At 35.4% G+C, this 17,500-nt stretch overlaps 1 protein-coding gene across 2 annotated transcripts in view; it reads left to right on the top strand.

Annotated features, from left to right (window-relative positions):
* Window positions 1-15,653, top strand: part of LOC137656676 (hematopoietic prostaglandin D synthase-like) — a 28,493-nt gene extending 12,840 nt beyond the window's left edge. Inside the window, exons 2-6 of one of the 2 annotated variants that reach the window (XM_068390858.1) lie at window positions 5,211-5,348; window positions 6,480-6,672; window positions 9,715-9,835; window positions 14,014-14,228; window positions 15,543-15,653. In XM_068390858.1, coding sequence (XP_068246959.1) covers window positions 5,211-5,348; window positions 6,480-6,672; window positions 9,715-9,835; window positions 14,014-14,211 — 650 coding nt within the window. In that variant the 3' untranslated portion in view covers window positions 14,212-14,228; window positions 15,543-15,653. Of the gene's footprint in view, window positions 1-5,210; window positions 5,349-6,479; window positions 6,673-9,714; window positions 9,836-14,013; window positions 14,524-15,542 lie in introns of those variants that run through there. The other variant, XM_068390859.1, reaches the window with a different exon arrangement.
* The last annotated feature ends 1,847 nt before the right edge of the window (window positions 15,654-17,500 follow it).

Here is a 17,500-nt window from a genome sequence, read left to right on the forward strand (position 1 = left end):
TACAAAGATAATGTGTATATGTAGAAATGCTCTACAACTTCGTCCGGCACTGGACCTCTTCATAGAAAGTTTATTAATAAACGCCCTAAGAAGAGGTGTAGTGGTGGACGAAACTATAGAGTATTTCTACATATACCAGGGACGTAGGAGCGTTTTCCTTTTGGGGGGGCCTGAAGTTTGAAATGATACTGAAGGCGGAGCCGCAGGCGCGAAGGCATAGGGGGCGGGTCTGGGGGTCTCCCCCAGAAAAATTTTATGAGGAAACATCCTCAGATGCAATTTCCTGGCATCTGACAGCATATTGTATCAAAAACAAAATCATATATCTGGAAGATTTTTATGTGACCAATTCCAATTTTTACACAATATGTATGTATGTATCTATATATATATATATATATATATATATATATATATATATATATATATATATATATATATATATATATATATTTCCTTATACATTGTGGTAATATTAACTTGAATATTTGTATAGCATTGTAAGGGATATTGTGCCTTACCAACATCTGGGACGTTCTCCGTCTCCATTTCAGTAGCCCTTCAATGGCACTTTGATCCCTCATGATCCTTGAACTTCAAGATAGCCTTTTTCCAGTTAGTAAAACCATCCTTTAGAAATTGGGTTTCCTTACTCCTCATGTGGTTTAGTTTTCCCGCACTTTCGGCTCTGCTACATTTGTAGCAATTCACACTGTCAGTGGCCGGGTCGTAATATAACCACGGGAATGTCACACACCATGACGGCCTGAAGAATCGGTTTTGTTTACCGAATTTTCTTGGGGGAAAACTATAGTCGGCAGGCGGATGGAAGGGTTCGACAGCTAATTCTCCACCTTGGGCCATGGATTTGCCAACTTTGCCTTCCTCCGCGGACACGACTTCAGACGTTTAGAACTGAGGTTGAACAATCTCCATAGGGTCACTGTCATTGACGGTCAGCAGTTCTTCATCACTCTCAGATTCCTGCCAAACGACTTCAATGAAATCGGACGGATCATCAGAGAAGTCACTTTCGCATTCACTTTCCATCGTGCAATGATACAGGAGTTGTGTAATATGTGGGTATAGACAGTATATATCGCGTGATGTTAGAGATTCCCTAGCCAGTGGCCTACTGAGCCGCTGGGAGTCAACAAAACACCCTAAGTCTCACAGACACACTTGCTCAGTGGGGATTAACTGTGGTGATAAATTATATTTGTAGTTAACTGATTCGCTGCGGGCGACGTAATATTACGTCTAAATATTTCCCATTGTTTCACTGCGGGCGACGTAATATTTCGCAACAAATTTGATTTATTTGCCACCATGTACTGTTTTAAGTTACATGCCAATGACAAAAGTCAGAAACACTCTAATGTGTCTTGGGAATCAATGTATGATTAGTGTATATCTAATATTGATCATAATAGGGTGAAATTTATATGTGTAAGGTAGTCTTTATATGAAGAAATAGCACTTTTATGAATACGATTGCGTATCGTCAAACACGGCACATAGACCTCGTGAACTCCCGTTAAAAATAACAATGGTTCATGATTAATTTTATTCTCACCAACTAATTGTATACTTTATACAAATAATGTTTGATACATTGTTTCATTTCAGTGAGTTTATTTTCATAACCTGTTTGGTACAATGGATAAAACATCATTATCTTTTGACAAGTGTTGATGACTCAAAGAGGTCAACACGATCACAGTGAACGTAAATATGACGATGTCAAAACTATCACAAAGCAATTTTTTTTTTATCTTTTATTATGAAAATACAATTACATTTTCTTAACATTCATTTTTTTTTCTTTTATAAAGAAATATTCCTTAACAAATTATATTTTACAATTTTGTATATACATTATAAAGTAATTCATATTACTCAATGAATAATAACATGAAGCATCAGACCTTGTGAGAAGAGAATACAGTAAATTTGATTCTTTCATTTGTTTACTTCGTGAATCTAGATAAATGAAAACATTAGGTAAATCAAATCGTTCCACAGGTTTCAACTTGCTTTCCAAAATGGCTGTTGTGTTGTACAACATATATCAAAATAACTGAATTTAGTTATAATATATATATATATATATATATATATATATATATATATATATATATATATATATATATATATATATATATATATAGAATAATTGTAAGTAAGCAAAATTAAGAACAAGTATATTTCTAATATAAACATACATATTTGAAAGTCATGCCTGAGACCAGAAAATATACATATGAAAAGTGTATGAATAATGTATAATTAATACTTCATAAGCTCTGAAATTATATAAAAGTATACATATTTAAAAAGAATTATGAAGAAATTATATATATATATATATATATATATATATATATATATATATATATATATATATATATATATATATACATACATTCATGCATATGTTTACATGTGCGATATTCGTCAAGTACATGTGTTCGCGTGTGTCATGTTTTCAATTTATTACTGCGTATCAATGATGTAGTTTGTTACTATAATAGTGTTTGGTAATGATGGATAGATTAACATATGTTTTCACGGTATGCACTGGGGGTCAAACATTATAAGTGGCTTGATTCCCAGTATGGGGGCTGCTCTCTGTAAAACTAAGCGAGTGACGGGACTGTGAAACTATGATGCTGGGTACTATCAAATATTGGCCTTGGGTACTATAAACATGATACTTACGTGGCGGGGGTGGGGTGGGAGGGTGAGACTGTACAAGAGCTGTTGCCAGAGATGAAATGCATTTGCAAAATGTAAATCTGAATGTTTAAAAGCATATTTTCAGCAAAAAGGTTTGGGGGGGGGGCGCTATAGCCCCCCCCCCACCCCCTTGCTCCTACCCCCCTGTATACACATTATTTTCCTTATTTTGGCTACCATATATACATATGTATATATATATATATGTATATATGTATTAATATATATATATATATATATATATACATATATATATATAAAATCATCATTATTATTAGCCGTTACTAGTCCACTGCAGAACGAAGACCTCAGAAATGTCCTTCCACTTTTATGAAAAATTAGATTATGAAAAGTAAAATGCTACTTTTTCTAAAAATGAAAAGTATTTAGGGAGATGGTCCTCCCAGTTTCAAGTTATGCAATCAGAAACTTGAAGCCTTACTAAAGACTTGCGACCTTAGCTAGTTACCACTCAGAGAGCTATGGAACGAATATATATATATATATATATATATATATATATATATATATATATATATATATATGTATATGTATATATATATATATATATATATATATATATATATATATATATATATATATATATATATATATATAAATATATATATATATAAATATATATATATATATATATATATATATATATATATATATATATATATATATTATATATATATATATATATAAATATATATATACATATATAATATATATTATATATATTATATATATATATTATATATAATATATATATATATATATACTGTATATATATATATATATATATATATATATACATACACATATATGTTTGTATATAAAACACCTCACACATGTCCTTCCCTCTTTCTCTGCTTGTTTTTTTATATGCCACGTTGGTAATAAGGAAGTAATAATAGATATTGCTATTTGACATGCATGTTGTCATGTGAATATTAAGAATTTGATGGCTTGCACGCGATGGAGATTCTTTGGTATAGCATATGATACGAATACAGTAAATACAAGCCAAGCTACAACCCTAACAGGGAAAAATAGCCATGTGAGGAATGGAAACAAGAAAATAGATATACCACAAGAGAAGTAATGAGCAATCAGAATAAGATATTTTAAGAAGAGTAACAACATTAAATCAGATATATATATATATATATATATATATATATATATATATATATATATATATATATATATATATATATATATATATATATATATATATAGCTACAAAACCCTTTAAAAAACAAGACAAAGAGAAATAACAAGTAATTGTGTATATGAATAAAGATATACATAAGTTTAATGAATATACTCTGTCACCCTTCCGGGGATTGCTAAACAATATGTTTTCCTCCACATACAAGTAACTCATTTTCCGATGTCTAAAGAAAGTAAATTTTAGAAGCAGTGCGTGAAGTAACGTAACATCGACCGGAAGTTACAACTGACATTTCCTCCTCTTTTTAAACTCCTCAAATAATACATAAGTTCGTGCTACGATTATTGATCATTCTAAAACCCAGCCTTAAAAAAAAAAAAAAAACAGATTCTGTTATTCAAGATCACATTAAATCGATAATTCATTTTCCATTTTAAACGAGACTAGTGCGTTGTGTGGTTTTGTAAGCTACAAATTTCTTCAGTTTTAGCTACTAATTTATTTAAATTGTAGAAATATACCATCTCTTTCACGATTTTTACTCTATGTGAATTACACATGTTTCTAAAGGAGTAACTCTGCACAACCTGTTACCCCAGAGTTTTATCAGATGCCTTTGAATTTCAAACATATGGCCCAGTGGTTAGCAGACTTGTGATGGCCTATAGGATACGTTCATGCCTGGCGATCGCCAGACTGGGTTTTGAATCCCGCTCAAGCTCGATAGTTTCTTGTAGTATCTGCAACCTCATCATCCTTGTGAGTTAAGGGGGAGCCTGAAGTTCTGCCTGCTGAGTCATCAACCAGTTTGGGTGGAGAGGGGGTTTGAGTGCTGATCATATGGATATATGGTCAGGCTCTAGGGCATTGTCCTGCTTGATAGGGCAATGTCACTGCCCTTGCCTGTGTCATTTATGAGCAGCCTTTAAACCTTAGATAGATCTTGAGATCAATCCTCGGCATAGAGAGAAGAATTGGGCTTAGACTTTCGCCTGGAAAGATTCCTTGATCCTCTATTGTTATAACCAGTAAATCATTGGCCCGATAAGGAGTTGAATATAGTGGGTTACAGGTTACACCCAAGAGGAGTAAAAACATACGATTGTTAACCTTATTGTGAAAGCCTTGTTGGGAGCTATAGAGAGCCATTCTCAATAAACAAAAATAGACTTATAACTAAAAATATGTTTGCAAAAAGAATATCTTTCCACCTCTGATACCAATGATCTAATGAGGATAATAGTTTACTAAAAAAAAAAAAAATCAACCAATCTTATCTTTACCTTTTCAGAAATGTCTACGTACCACTTGGTGTACTTCAATATGAGAGGCAGGGCTGAGCCGATCAGATGGATCCTGTTGGCAGCTGACGTAGACTACTCCGAGGAGATCATTGATGTGCTCAGTGACTGGAAATCCAGAAAGGAAGGTATATTAATACTTTACAACATTTGATACTTTTGGTATTTTGGGAGAGTTCTAACAAAGAGAATGTGTAATGTGTCACCCACACAGGCAGCAAATTCGGCTGGTGCAAGGTGTGGACTGAAAAAATGTGTATGGTTTCACAAACACAGGCAACAATTCGGTTGGTGCAAGAGATGAATTGAAAATGTATACGATTGCACCCACACAGGCAGAAATTTGGCTGGTGCAATAAAGGTGTGGACTGGAATTGTGTACGGTTGCACCCACACAGGCAACAATTCGGCTGGTGCATGAAGGTGTTGACTGAAAATGTGTAAGGTTGCACCCACACAGTCACCAAAATCAGCTGGTGCAAGAAGGCATGGACCGAAGCTTCAATTTAGAATACACTGAATCTAATATGGCCAATCTTGGATTGTCTAAAACTTTCTACTTGAAGTATCTTATTGGAGTCAGTATATTCTAAACTCAAGCTTCAATCCACTCCTGCCTGCTCTTGCTAAATCAACACATGTGTGGACACAGCTAGAAAGTTAGGGCTGCACAAAATAATTCAGGGGATAAAGCTGTACAGGTGAATAAACTATCCTATTAAATTTGTGGAATAGGTAAGACAGTACCTCTGAAATTGCTAAATAAATGAAGCTGTTTTACAGAACTTTTGTGATGGAAGACATTGAGACAGTTTCCTCAAGCCTGTGTTATAGAGGAAAAAAATTAATTGATGTTGAAGGGTAAATAAGTAGCTGCGTATAGTCCATGGAATTAAATTCATTGTATACTGTTTAATGGCACCTTATAGCAGAAAAAAACCACTTTCGAAAAATTAAATGAAAGAGATATCTATGTTCATATTTAATGATTGTAGAGTAACTGTTAACTGTATACAACCTGTATTAAAAAAAGATGCACTATCCTGTATTAACTGAATATTCTAAAAAATGTAACTGTAGTATAATATTAACCTGTAGAAAAATCTGTAGCTAAAAAGATCACGTCTCACAGAAAAGTCAAAATTGTTAATGTAGTCTCAAGGATGGTATGAACTGTAGTAAAGTCAGATTCACCGTTAAGATTCAAAGTAACAAAATGACAGACATTCATTCACACAAGCCCTATCCACTTCCTACAGATTACGACTGGGGTAATGTCCCAGTCCTAATGGTGGACGGCAACCAGCTACATCAAACTACAGTGATTTCGAGGTATTTGGGTGAGGCGCAGAACATGATAAGCAAGGACCTGTGGACTGTGACTCGCCAGCAGGAATTGGTGGAAGGGGTCCACGACGCTACCTACATTCTGTCCGACCTCTTCATTGCTAGGTGAGGATGCTTTACTGATTTCCTATGGCCCACTTTTATATCAAACCAGGCACTCTCCTCCCTCCAAATTTACCTCCGCCAACGAAGTTTGAAGGAAGTTATGTTTGCACCCCTGTTTGTGTGTGTATTTGTTTGTGAACAGCTTTCCGACCACTTTTTTAATCGTAGATTAATGAAACTTGCAAGGATTAACTGTTATGTAAAATTCTGGAAATGATTAAATTTTGGAAGGTCAAGGTCACGGTCAAGCAAAATGTCCAATTCACTTAATCAGCCATAAGTTTGGACATCGGGATTAAAGAATCATGCTTTTCCAACTAGGGTTGATGTACTATGGTATTCCACTGTCTTGGGTTAGTGTTCTCCTGCTTGAAGGTACATCCGTGCATACCACTCTATCTGTTTTCTTACTTTCTTTCCTCACTGGGATATTTTCCCTGTTGAAGCCTTGGGCTTTTAGCATCCTGCTTTTCCAACTCGGGTTATAGATTAACTAATAATAATAATAATAATAATAATAATAATAATAATAATAATAATAATAGAGGCATAGAAAATTGGATCTGCCTCATAAGGTTAAAGTACCATCAATGTACTTGACACGCTATGCACTATTGCCATTACTAAAATATTTTACCAACACTCATTCGATCCCTAGCTGCACCCAATTTTTAGTCTTTTACATTACCTCAGTTCCCATTTCCTTTCTTTCTTTCTTGGTTTCCAACCTCTTTCAACTTTTACCTCACGGAGCTCCTTCAGGCTTTTCCCCCAGTTACATTAAGGGAATAAAGGGCTTCTCCAATCCCTGCTCTAGTTGTGGTCCTACCTCCCAAATTTCATAACTCTAATCCAACCCAAATGTTGTTGTTTTAGCCGAAAATGGCACATTCGAAAAATTATATTTTAGAAACATCTAGATTCATGTCATCATCATCATCTCCTCCTACGCTTATTGATGCAAAGGCTGTTTGAGAAAAGAACTGCCAGTGTTTTGAGCCCTCTGGAAGCATTATAAACGTTGTAGAAGCTGTGCAGTGAGGTCAAGTCGTGTTCTAGCTAGTGATTTTAGCCTTCTGGAAGCGTTGTAAACTTTACAGAGGCTTTCTGAGCGAAGATCTGATAGTTATTTTACCATTCTTTTAGGGTTGTAAACATTGTAGAAGCTGTGCACGTGAGTGCATGGGTTGCTGTAGCTAGTGATTTTAGTCCTCTGAAAACATCTATATTCATGTATCTAAAGAATAAGCCAGATATAATTAAATGACATAGGTTTCCTATTACTGTGCTAATGGGTAAACAATTAAATGGGTGATGCCTTGATCTATTAAGAAGGCTTAAATTTCATATTGATTATATCTATAACTTTCACCACCCTCTAAGTCTTTCCCTATTTAAATCTTGACCCGGTATGATGTATACGAGGGAATCTAACTCACTATTCTCACTTTTGTTATTTTTGTCTACTCCTTAACTACACTCTTGTCTTAATCACCCCCAAGGCATCACTGGCTCTACTGTCGCAATTTCAGCCAGACAATCACCTATATCACTGTCTAATTCTCACCCAGAAGGCCCCTGTCTTTACTGCCTCATTATCACTCAGAGAATCTCCTAACTTTACTGTTTCATTTTCGCACAAAGTTCCGAGCTACAATGCCTCATTCTCACCAAGAGAATTACCTAATTTTACTGTCTCATTCTCACCCAGGGGTCCTCTGTTTCTACTGCTTTATTCTCACTCAGAGAATCACCTAACTTTACTGTCTCATTCTCACAGAGTCCCCTAGCTACAATGCCTCATTCTCACCCAGAGAATCACCTGATTTTACTGTTTCATTCTCAGCCAGGGATCCACTGGCTCTACTGCCTCATTCTCACTCAGAGAATCACCTAACTTTACTGTCTCATTCTCACACAGAATTTTCTATCTATAATGTCTCATTTTCACCCAGAGAATCACCTGATTTTACCGTCTCATTCTCAGCCAGGGATCCCCTGGCTCTACTGCCTCATTCTCACTCAGAACATCACCTATCTTTACTCTCTCATTCTCAGCCAGGGTGCCTCTGGATCTACTGCTACATTCTTACTCAGAGAATCACTAACTTTACTGTTTCATTCTTACACAGAGTCCTCTAGCTATAATGTCTCACTCTCACCCAGAGAATCACTTGATTTTACCGTCTCATTCTCAGCTAGGCGTCGTCTGTCTCTACTGCTTCATTCTCACTCAAAGAATCACCAAACTTTATTGTCTCGTTCTCACACAGAGCCCCCTAGCTACAATGCCTCATTTTCACCCAGAGAATCACCTGATTTTACTATTTCATTCTCACACAGAGTCCTCTATCTATAATGTCTCATTCTCACCCAGAGAATCACCTGATTTTACCGTCTCATTCTCAGCCAGGGATCCCCTGGCTCTACTGCCTCATTCTCACTCAGAACATCACCTAACTTTACTATCTCATTCTCACATAGAGTCCTCTATCTATAATGTCTCATTCTCACCCAGAGAATCACCTGATTTTACCGTCTCATTCTCAGCCAGGGGTCCCCTGTCTCTACTGCTTTATCCTCACTCAGAGAATCACCTAACTTTTTCTCACACAGAGTCCCCTAGCTACAATGCCCCATTCTCACCAAGAGAATCCCCTGATTTTACAGTCTCATTCTCATCCAGAGATCCCCTGGCTCTACTGCTTCATTCTCACTCAGAGAATCACTAACTTTACTGTTTCATTCTTACACAGAGTCCTCTAGCTATAATGTCTCATTCTCACCCAGAGAATCACCTGATTTTACCGTCTCATTCTCAGCTAGGGGTCCCCTGTCTCTACTGCTTCATTCTCACTCAGAGAATCACCTAACTTTTTCTCACACAGACTCCCCTAGCTACAATGCCCCATTCTCACCAAGAGAATCCCCTGATTTTACAGTCTCATTCTCAGCCAGAGAATCGCCTAACTTTACCCAGAGGGTCACCTGATTCTATTGTCCCACTAATTCTAAGTTTCCTTTTGCCTCTTCTTCTTTCAGACTCCGCCAGGATCCCGGCTACCAGGCAAACATGTATAATAAAATCAAAGGAAGGTTGCCAATTATATGTATGAACGTGGAGAGAGCAATTACTGAAGATGGATGGATATACTCAGATGAGGTAAGGGAGAACTCGAAACTCGCAAATTATTTATTATTATTATTATTATTATTATTATTATTATTATTATTATTATTATTGTTGTTGTAATTTATAACATTAAAATTATTTGAATAATTATTTTCAAAATCATTAAAAACATTATTTTTAAAATCATTAAAATTGTTATTTTTAAAATTGTTGAAAAAATTATTTTTAGATGAGTAGAAATGTTATTTTTAAGATTAAAATTATCATTTTTTACATTAACAAAATTATAATTTTTGTAATTATAAAAATCGTTATCTTTAAAATAATTAAAATTATTATTTCTAAATTTATTAAAATTGTCATTTTAAAATTATTGATATTGTTTGTTTAGAATTGTAATTTTTTTTAATTATTAAGAATATTATATTCAAAATTATTAAAATTATTAATACTATTAAAATTATTAAAAATATTATTTCTAAAATTATTATTATTATTATTATTATTATTATTATTATTATTATTATTAATATAACTACTAATCTAATTTGGCTGACATAAGTCCTTTTTTAGTTTTTATATGAAATATCAGTTTTAACGTTGTTAATGTTTTTAAAACATTTAATTTTAATTGTTCATTACTTTTTATAACATTTATTTATTTTCTTATTTCCTTTCCTCACTGGGCTATTTTTCCCTGTTGGAGCCCTTGGGCTTTTAGCATCTTGCTTTTATAATAATAATAATAATAATAATGATAATAATAATAATACATACATACATACATACATACATATATATACCAAGGCACTTCCCCAAATTTTGGGAGGTAGCCGACATCAAACAAATGAAACAAAAAAGGGGACATCTCCTCTCTATGTTCCTCCCAGCCTGACAAGGGACTCAACCAAGTTCGGCTGGTACTGCTAGGGTGGTACAGCCCACCCTCCCACATTATCCACCACAGATGAAGCTTTATAATGCTGAATCCTCTACTGCTGCTACCTCCGCGGTCATCCAAGGCATCGGAGGAAGCAGCAGGGCCTACCGGAACTGCGCCATAATCGCTCGCCATTCATTCCTATTTCTAGCAGGCTCTCTTGCCTCTCTCACATCTATCCTCCTATCACCCAGAGCTTCCTTCATTCCATCCATCCACTCAAACCTTTGCCTTCCTCTTGTACTTCTCCCATCAACTCTTGCATTCATCACCTTCTTTAGCAGACAGCCATTTTCCATTCTCTCAACATGGCCAAACCACCTCAACACATTCATATCCACTCTAGCTGCTAACTCATTTCTTACACCCGTTCTCACCTTCACTACTTCGTTCCCAACAGTATCTACTCGAGATACACCAGCCATACTACTTAGACACTTCATCTCAAACACATTCAATTTCTGTCTCTCCGTCACTTTCATTCCCCACAACTCCGATCCATACATCACAGTTGGTACAATCACTTTCTCATACAGAACTCTCTTTACATTCATGCCCAACCCTCTATTTTTTACTACTCCCTTAACAGCCCCCAACACTTTGCATCCTTCATTCACTCTCTGACGTACATCTGCTTCCAATCCACCATTTGCTGCAACAACAGACCCCAAGTACTTAAACTGATCCACCTCCTCAAGTAACTCTCCATTCAACATGACATTGAACCTCGCACCACCTTCCCTTCTCGTACATCTCATAACCTTACTCTTACCCACATTAACTCTCAACTTCCTTCTCTCACACACCCTTCCAAATTCTGTCACTAATCGGCTAAGCTTCTCTTCCGCATCTGCAACCAGTACAGTATCATCCGCAAACAACAACTGATTTACCTCCCATTCATGGTCATTCTCGTCTACCAGTTTCAATCCTCGTCCAAGCACTCGAGCATTCAACTCTCTCAACACTACATCAACATACAAATTAAACAACCACGGTGACATCACACATCCCTGTCTCAGTTCCACTCTCACTGGAAACCAATCGCTCACTTCATTTCCTATCCTAACACATGCTTTACCACCTTTGTAGAAACTTTTCATTGCTTGTAACAACCTTCCACTAACTCCATATAACCTCATCACATTCCATATTGCTTCCCTATCAACTCTATCATACGCTTTCTCCAGATCCATAAACGCAACATACACATCCTTACCTTTTGCTAAATATTTCTTGCATATCTGCCTAACTGTAAAAATCTGATTCATACAACCCCTACCTATTCCAAAACCACCGTGTACTTCTAAGATTGTATTCTCTGTTTTATCCTTAATCCTATTAATCAGTACTCTACCATACACTTTTCCAACTACACTCAACAAACTAATACCCCTTAAATTACAACACTCATGCACATCTCCCTTACCCTTGTATAGTGGTACAATACACGCACAAACCCAATCTACTGGTACCATTGACAACACAAAACACATATTAAACAATCTCACCAACCATTCAAGTACAGTCACACCCCCTTCCTTCAACATCTCAGCCCTCACACCATCCATACCAGATGCTTTTCCTACTCTCATTTCATCTAGTGCTCCCCTCACTTCCTCTCTTGTAATCTCTCTCTCATTCTCATCTCCCATCACCGGCACCTCAACACCTGCAACAGCAATTATATCTGCCTCCCTATTATTCTCAACATTCAGTAGACTTTCAAAATACTCCGCCCACCTTTTCCTTGCCTCCTCTCCTTTTAACAACCTTCCATTTCCATCTTTCACTGTCTCTTCAATTCTTGAACTAGCCTTCCCTACTCTTTTCACTTCTTTCCAAAACTTCTTATTCTCTTCATATGAATGACCCAATCCCTGACCCCACCTCAGGTCAGCTGTCCTCTTTGCCTCACTTACCTTTCGCTTTACCTCCACATTTTTCTCTCTATATCTTTCATACTTCTCTACACTATTATTTCTGCAGCCATTCTTGAAAAGCCCTCTTTTTCTCTTCCACTTTTACCTTCACTCCTTCATTCCGCCATTCACTGCCCTTCCTCATGCTGCCTCCAACAAACTTCTTGCTACACACATCACTTGCAATCCCAACAAAATTTTCTTTTACTAACTTTCACTCCTCCTCTAAATTACCAGTTTCTCTTACTTTCACTTCGTCATATGCCATTTTTAACTTTTCTTGATATTTAATTTTTACCCCGGGTTTTATTAGCTCTTCAACCCTCACTAGCTCCCTTTTACATCCAACTACTCTATTTCCCCACTCTTTTGCTACAACTAATTTTCCTTCCACCAAAAAATGATCAGACATACCGTTAGCCATACCCCTAAATACGTGCACGTCTTTCAATCTTCCAAACATTCTTTTAGTTATCAACACATAATCCATTAACGCCCTTTCTACCAATCTTCCATTTGCCACTCTTACCCATGTATACTTGTTTTTATCTTTCTTTTTGAAAAAGCTAGAACTTATCACCATCTCTTGCTCAGCACACATATCTACCAGTCTCTCACCACTCATTTTCACCTGGTACGCCATACTTCCCAATGACACCTTCTACCTCTCCAGCACCCACTCTAGCATTTAAGTCACCCATGGCAACTACATAATTCCTTCTACCCAGTCCTTCTACACACCTAGTTAACTCATTCCAGAACTCATTCCACTCTTCTTCACTTTTCTCACAACTTGGCCCATATGCACTGACAAAAGCCCAACATTCCCTACCCAACCTAACCCTTACCCACATTAACCTAGATGATATCTCCTTCCATTCCACTACTTTACCTGTCATCCATTCACTCAGCAATAAAGCCACACCTCTTGCTCTTCCCCTCTCAATCCCAGACACTCTACCAGACATTTCACCAAACATCACTTCACCTTTCCCTTTTATCTTTGTCTCACTCAAAGCCAATATATCCATCCTTCTATTCCTAAACATACTTCCAATCTCAATTCTTTTACTCTCTATCGTACTACATCCACGCACATTCAAACACCCCAAAACTAGAGTGTGGGGAGCAGTCACTCTCCCCTGAGCTCCACCTCTTTGATGTCTCACAGGATTATAGTACAGGAGAGGAGGTTCCCAGCCCCCTCGTCCTGTCCCTTTTAGTCGCCTCTTACGATATGCAGGGATACGTTAGCGTTATTCTAATTGTTTTTGTGCCCCCGCGGCCACAGGGGACAGATCATGATAATAATAATAATTATAATAATCTTTACAATTCAATCGCAGATGACCTGGGTCGACATCTTCGTAGCGGCCTACTTCGACCTCTTCACCCACTACTTCCCGAATATACTCGACAACTACCCCGGGTGCCAAGACCTGGTTAAGAGGGTGTCTGAGATTCCCAAAATTGCCAAGAGGATCGAAGAGAGGCCTGATTGGAGCGACTTCGAGAGCCCAAAGAGTATAAACCCTGAAGGGTGATTCTAGTCGGAAATTTGGTGCGAATTGTGTCAGTTATTAGTAAGGTCTTTAAATTGAGAATTGGTTTTTTTCTTTTTTTGGCCGTTTTTTTTTTTTTTTTTTTTATCAATGTTGGTGAGATAACTACTCCTTTTTATTGTAGTTTTTGTGGTTAATATATTTGCTTTATCAAATAAAATTTTATTTTATTTAGAATTTTCTAAATGGACTTACGCTGTAATTATTCTCTTTTTATAATAATTTTTGTGGTTGATATTTTTTCTTCGTTATCAAATAAGATTTTGTATTGATTTTTCCAAGTAGGCTTACTATGTAACCTATACTACTATTATTATTATTATTATTATTATTATTATTATTATTATTATTATTATTATTATTATTATTATTATTATCATCATCTAAGCTACAACCCTAGTTTGAAAAGCAGGATGCTATGAGCCCAATGGCTCCAACAAGGAAAAATAGCCCAGTGAGGAAAAGAAATAAATAAACTTCAAGAGAAGTAATTAACAATTCAAATAAAATATTTCAAGAACATTAATAGCTTTAGAATATATCTCTTAAATATAGACTATAAACTATATCATATTTTTATTGATATTATTGTCGGTAATTGGATGAATTATTATTACATATTTGCTGTCTAATAAACAAAGAATTGAAGTATTGGATCCAGTAGAATACAAACACAAACTTTAAACCAACTGATGTTTTTGATACAGTGAATCTGATACTTTAAATATTTTTAATACCATACTAAATTTTTTGTAATAAGGCGCATTTGCACTGACTAGCAGGGGTGCCCTTTTAGCTCGGAAAAGTTTCCTACTAGCTAATTGGCTAGAATTATTTTTTCCAATCAATCAGCTAGCAGGGAACTTTTCCGAGTGCAAAGGGCACCCCTGCGAGTCAGTGCAAATGTGCCTCATTAAAGAAAAAATTATTATTGTTACCTTGGTAAAGATGTAACTGATGATATTTATTAGTAATTCGTTTATATATGATGATCAAATTATGATATACATAAATGGTCTTCTTGATTTCTGTTCGTTTTAGATTTCTTTTGTCTAGCTGTTTGATTTCTTTCCCCTTAACTTAACTTAGGTTGCCAGTCTCCCCTTGTGCTTAAGTGCCAAGTGGCCTCCCGTGTCTCAGCCATTGCTCGTATATCCAAAATTTCATGAATTCATAAATAAAAAGAAAAGTCTAACTAATAGAAATTAAAGCTACAAATAGAAATTAAAACAGAACTAAGGGAAAAAGAACACAAGTATGAAAGAGTATAAGGTATCTTTTTTTTTTTTTTTTTTTTTTTTTTTTTTTTGTAGAGTCTGATCGCCTACAATGTGAAGATAAAACAGAGCATTTATACAGGAATTCTCACACTGAGTAACACTTAGTTTTATGGACATGTTAAATAAACTAAAGATAAAATGGAATCACATAGTTTAAGTCATCCCTCTAGTCTAGAATAAACAGTCCATACTGCAAGAGAATTTCATAAAATGATAGTTAAAGAAAGATCTACCATAACAGGGAAAATTGTATTCAAGAACCATTGAATTTTGGAGATGTATCAAACGTAGGAAGATAAAAGAAAATCCCTTATTACCTTAGATTTCATCACCTTGATGTGCAGTCCAAGGTCTTTTGAGTTTGAGAAGTATAAATGTAGATCTTGGCATAGCCCAAAGTCTAAAGAGAAGATGGAGATCTTGGAGTAGCCCAGTTTAGAGAGAAGATGGAGATCTTGGTGTAGTCTACAGTCTAAATCTTGGTGTAGCCCACAGTCTAAAGGCGAGGTGTAAATCTTGGTGTAGTCCATAGTCTAAAGACAAGATGTAGATCTTGGTGTAGTACAGTCTAAAGGGAAGATGTAGATCTTGGTGTAGCCTAATGTCTAGAGATAAGATGTAGATCTTGGTGTAGCCCATGATCTTAAGGGAAAATGTAGATCTTAGTGTAGCCCACAGTTTAAATGTGAGGTGTAGATCTTGGTGTAGTCCACAGTCTAAAGGCGAGGTGTAGATTTTGGTGTAGCCCACAGTCTAAAGGCGAGGTGTAGATCTTGGTGTAGTCCACAGTTTAAAGGGGAGATGTAGATCTTGGTCTAGCCTAATGTCTAAAGATAAGATGTAGATCTTGGTGTAGCCCATGGTCTAAAGAGAAGATGTAGATCTTGGTGTAGACCACAGTCAAAAGAGGTGTAGAACTGCTGTAGCCTATTCTAAAGATGAGATGCAGATCTTGGTGTATCCTAAAGCCCACAGAAAAGATGTATATGTTGGCGTAACCAAATGTCTAAAGAAAATATGTAGATCATGGTGTATCCCACAGTCTAAAGAGGAGATGTAGATTTTGGTGTAGCCCACAGTCTAAAGATAAGATGTATCTCTTGGCGTATTAGAACAATGATCCTTATCTATATTACTCCGATAACAATGATTGATAATCTGTCATCTTTGGGGTACAAACTATTCTGTCATCCGAATAAATATGATAAGGAGGCAAGATAGCCAAAGCGTTAACATAAGTAGAAATGAAGTGGAAGGAAGACTCAATTTAAATGCCAATATTATTATTATTGTTGTTGTTGTTGTTTTTGTTGTTGTTGTTGTTGTTATATGCTTACATCTGTGCGTACACACTTTTGTGTGTGTATGGTTATATGCCATTATGCTTTCGAGATATTTACTTAAGGGTACCATCAAATTTTAACAGAAAATATATTTTCGATTCAACAAAGAAAACGAAAGTTTCCTTTAAACGCTGATAATATAAAGATTATTTATCATTAGCATAATCAGCCTTTGCCAATATAATCTTAGAAAAAGTTATATCGAAAAAAATTCCTCAAAGTAACATAGATAGTTAGTTTAGCAACAGGAATAACCACACCAACAGATCATAAATATACATAGAATATCCGAATGATACTGATATATAGATCTGACGTTGATATATATACCAGGAGAGAGAGAGGGGGCGGTTGATATTGACTACAGTAATAAATTGAAAATAATTTGTCTTTATCGATGTATTAGTAAATATACTACTTGAATATTGGTCCTGGAATATGTATATATATATATATATATATATATATATATATATATATATATATATATATATATATATATATATATATATATATATAATATATATACATATATATATATATATATACATATATATATAATATATATATATATATATATATATATATATATATATATATATATATATATATATATATATATACTGTATACATACATGCACACACACA

This window comes from Palaemon carinicauda, chromosome 17 (genome assembly GCF_036898095.1).
Source record: "Palaemon carinicauda isolate YSFRI2023 chromosome 17, ASM3689809v2, whole genome shotgun sequence".
Lineage (NCBI taxonomy): Eukaryota > Metazoa > Arthropoda > Malacostraca > Decapoda > Palaemonidae > Palaemon > Palaemon carinicauda.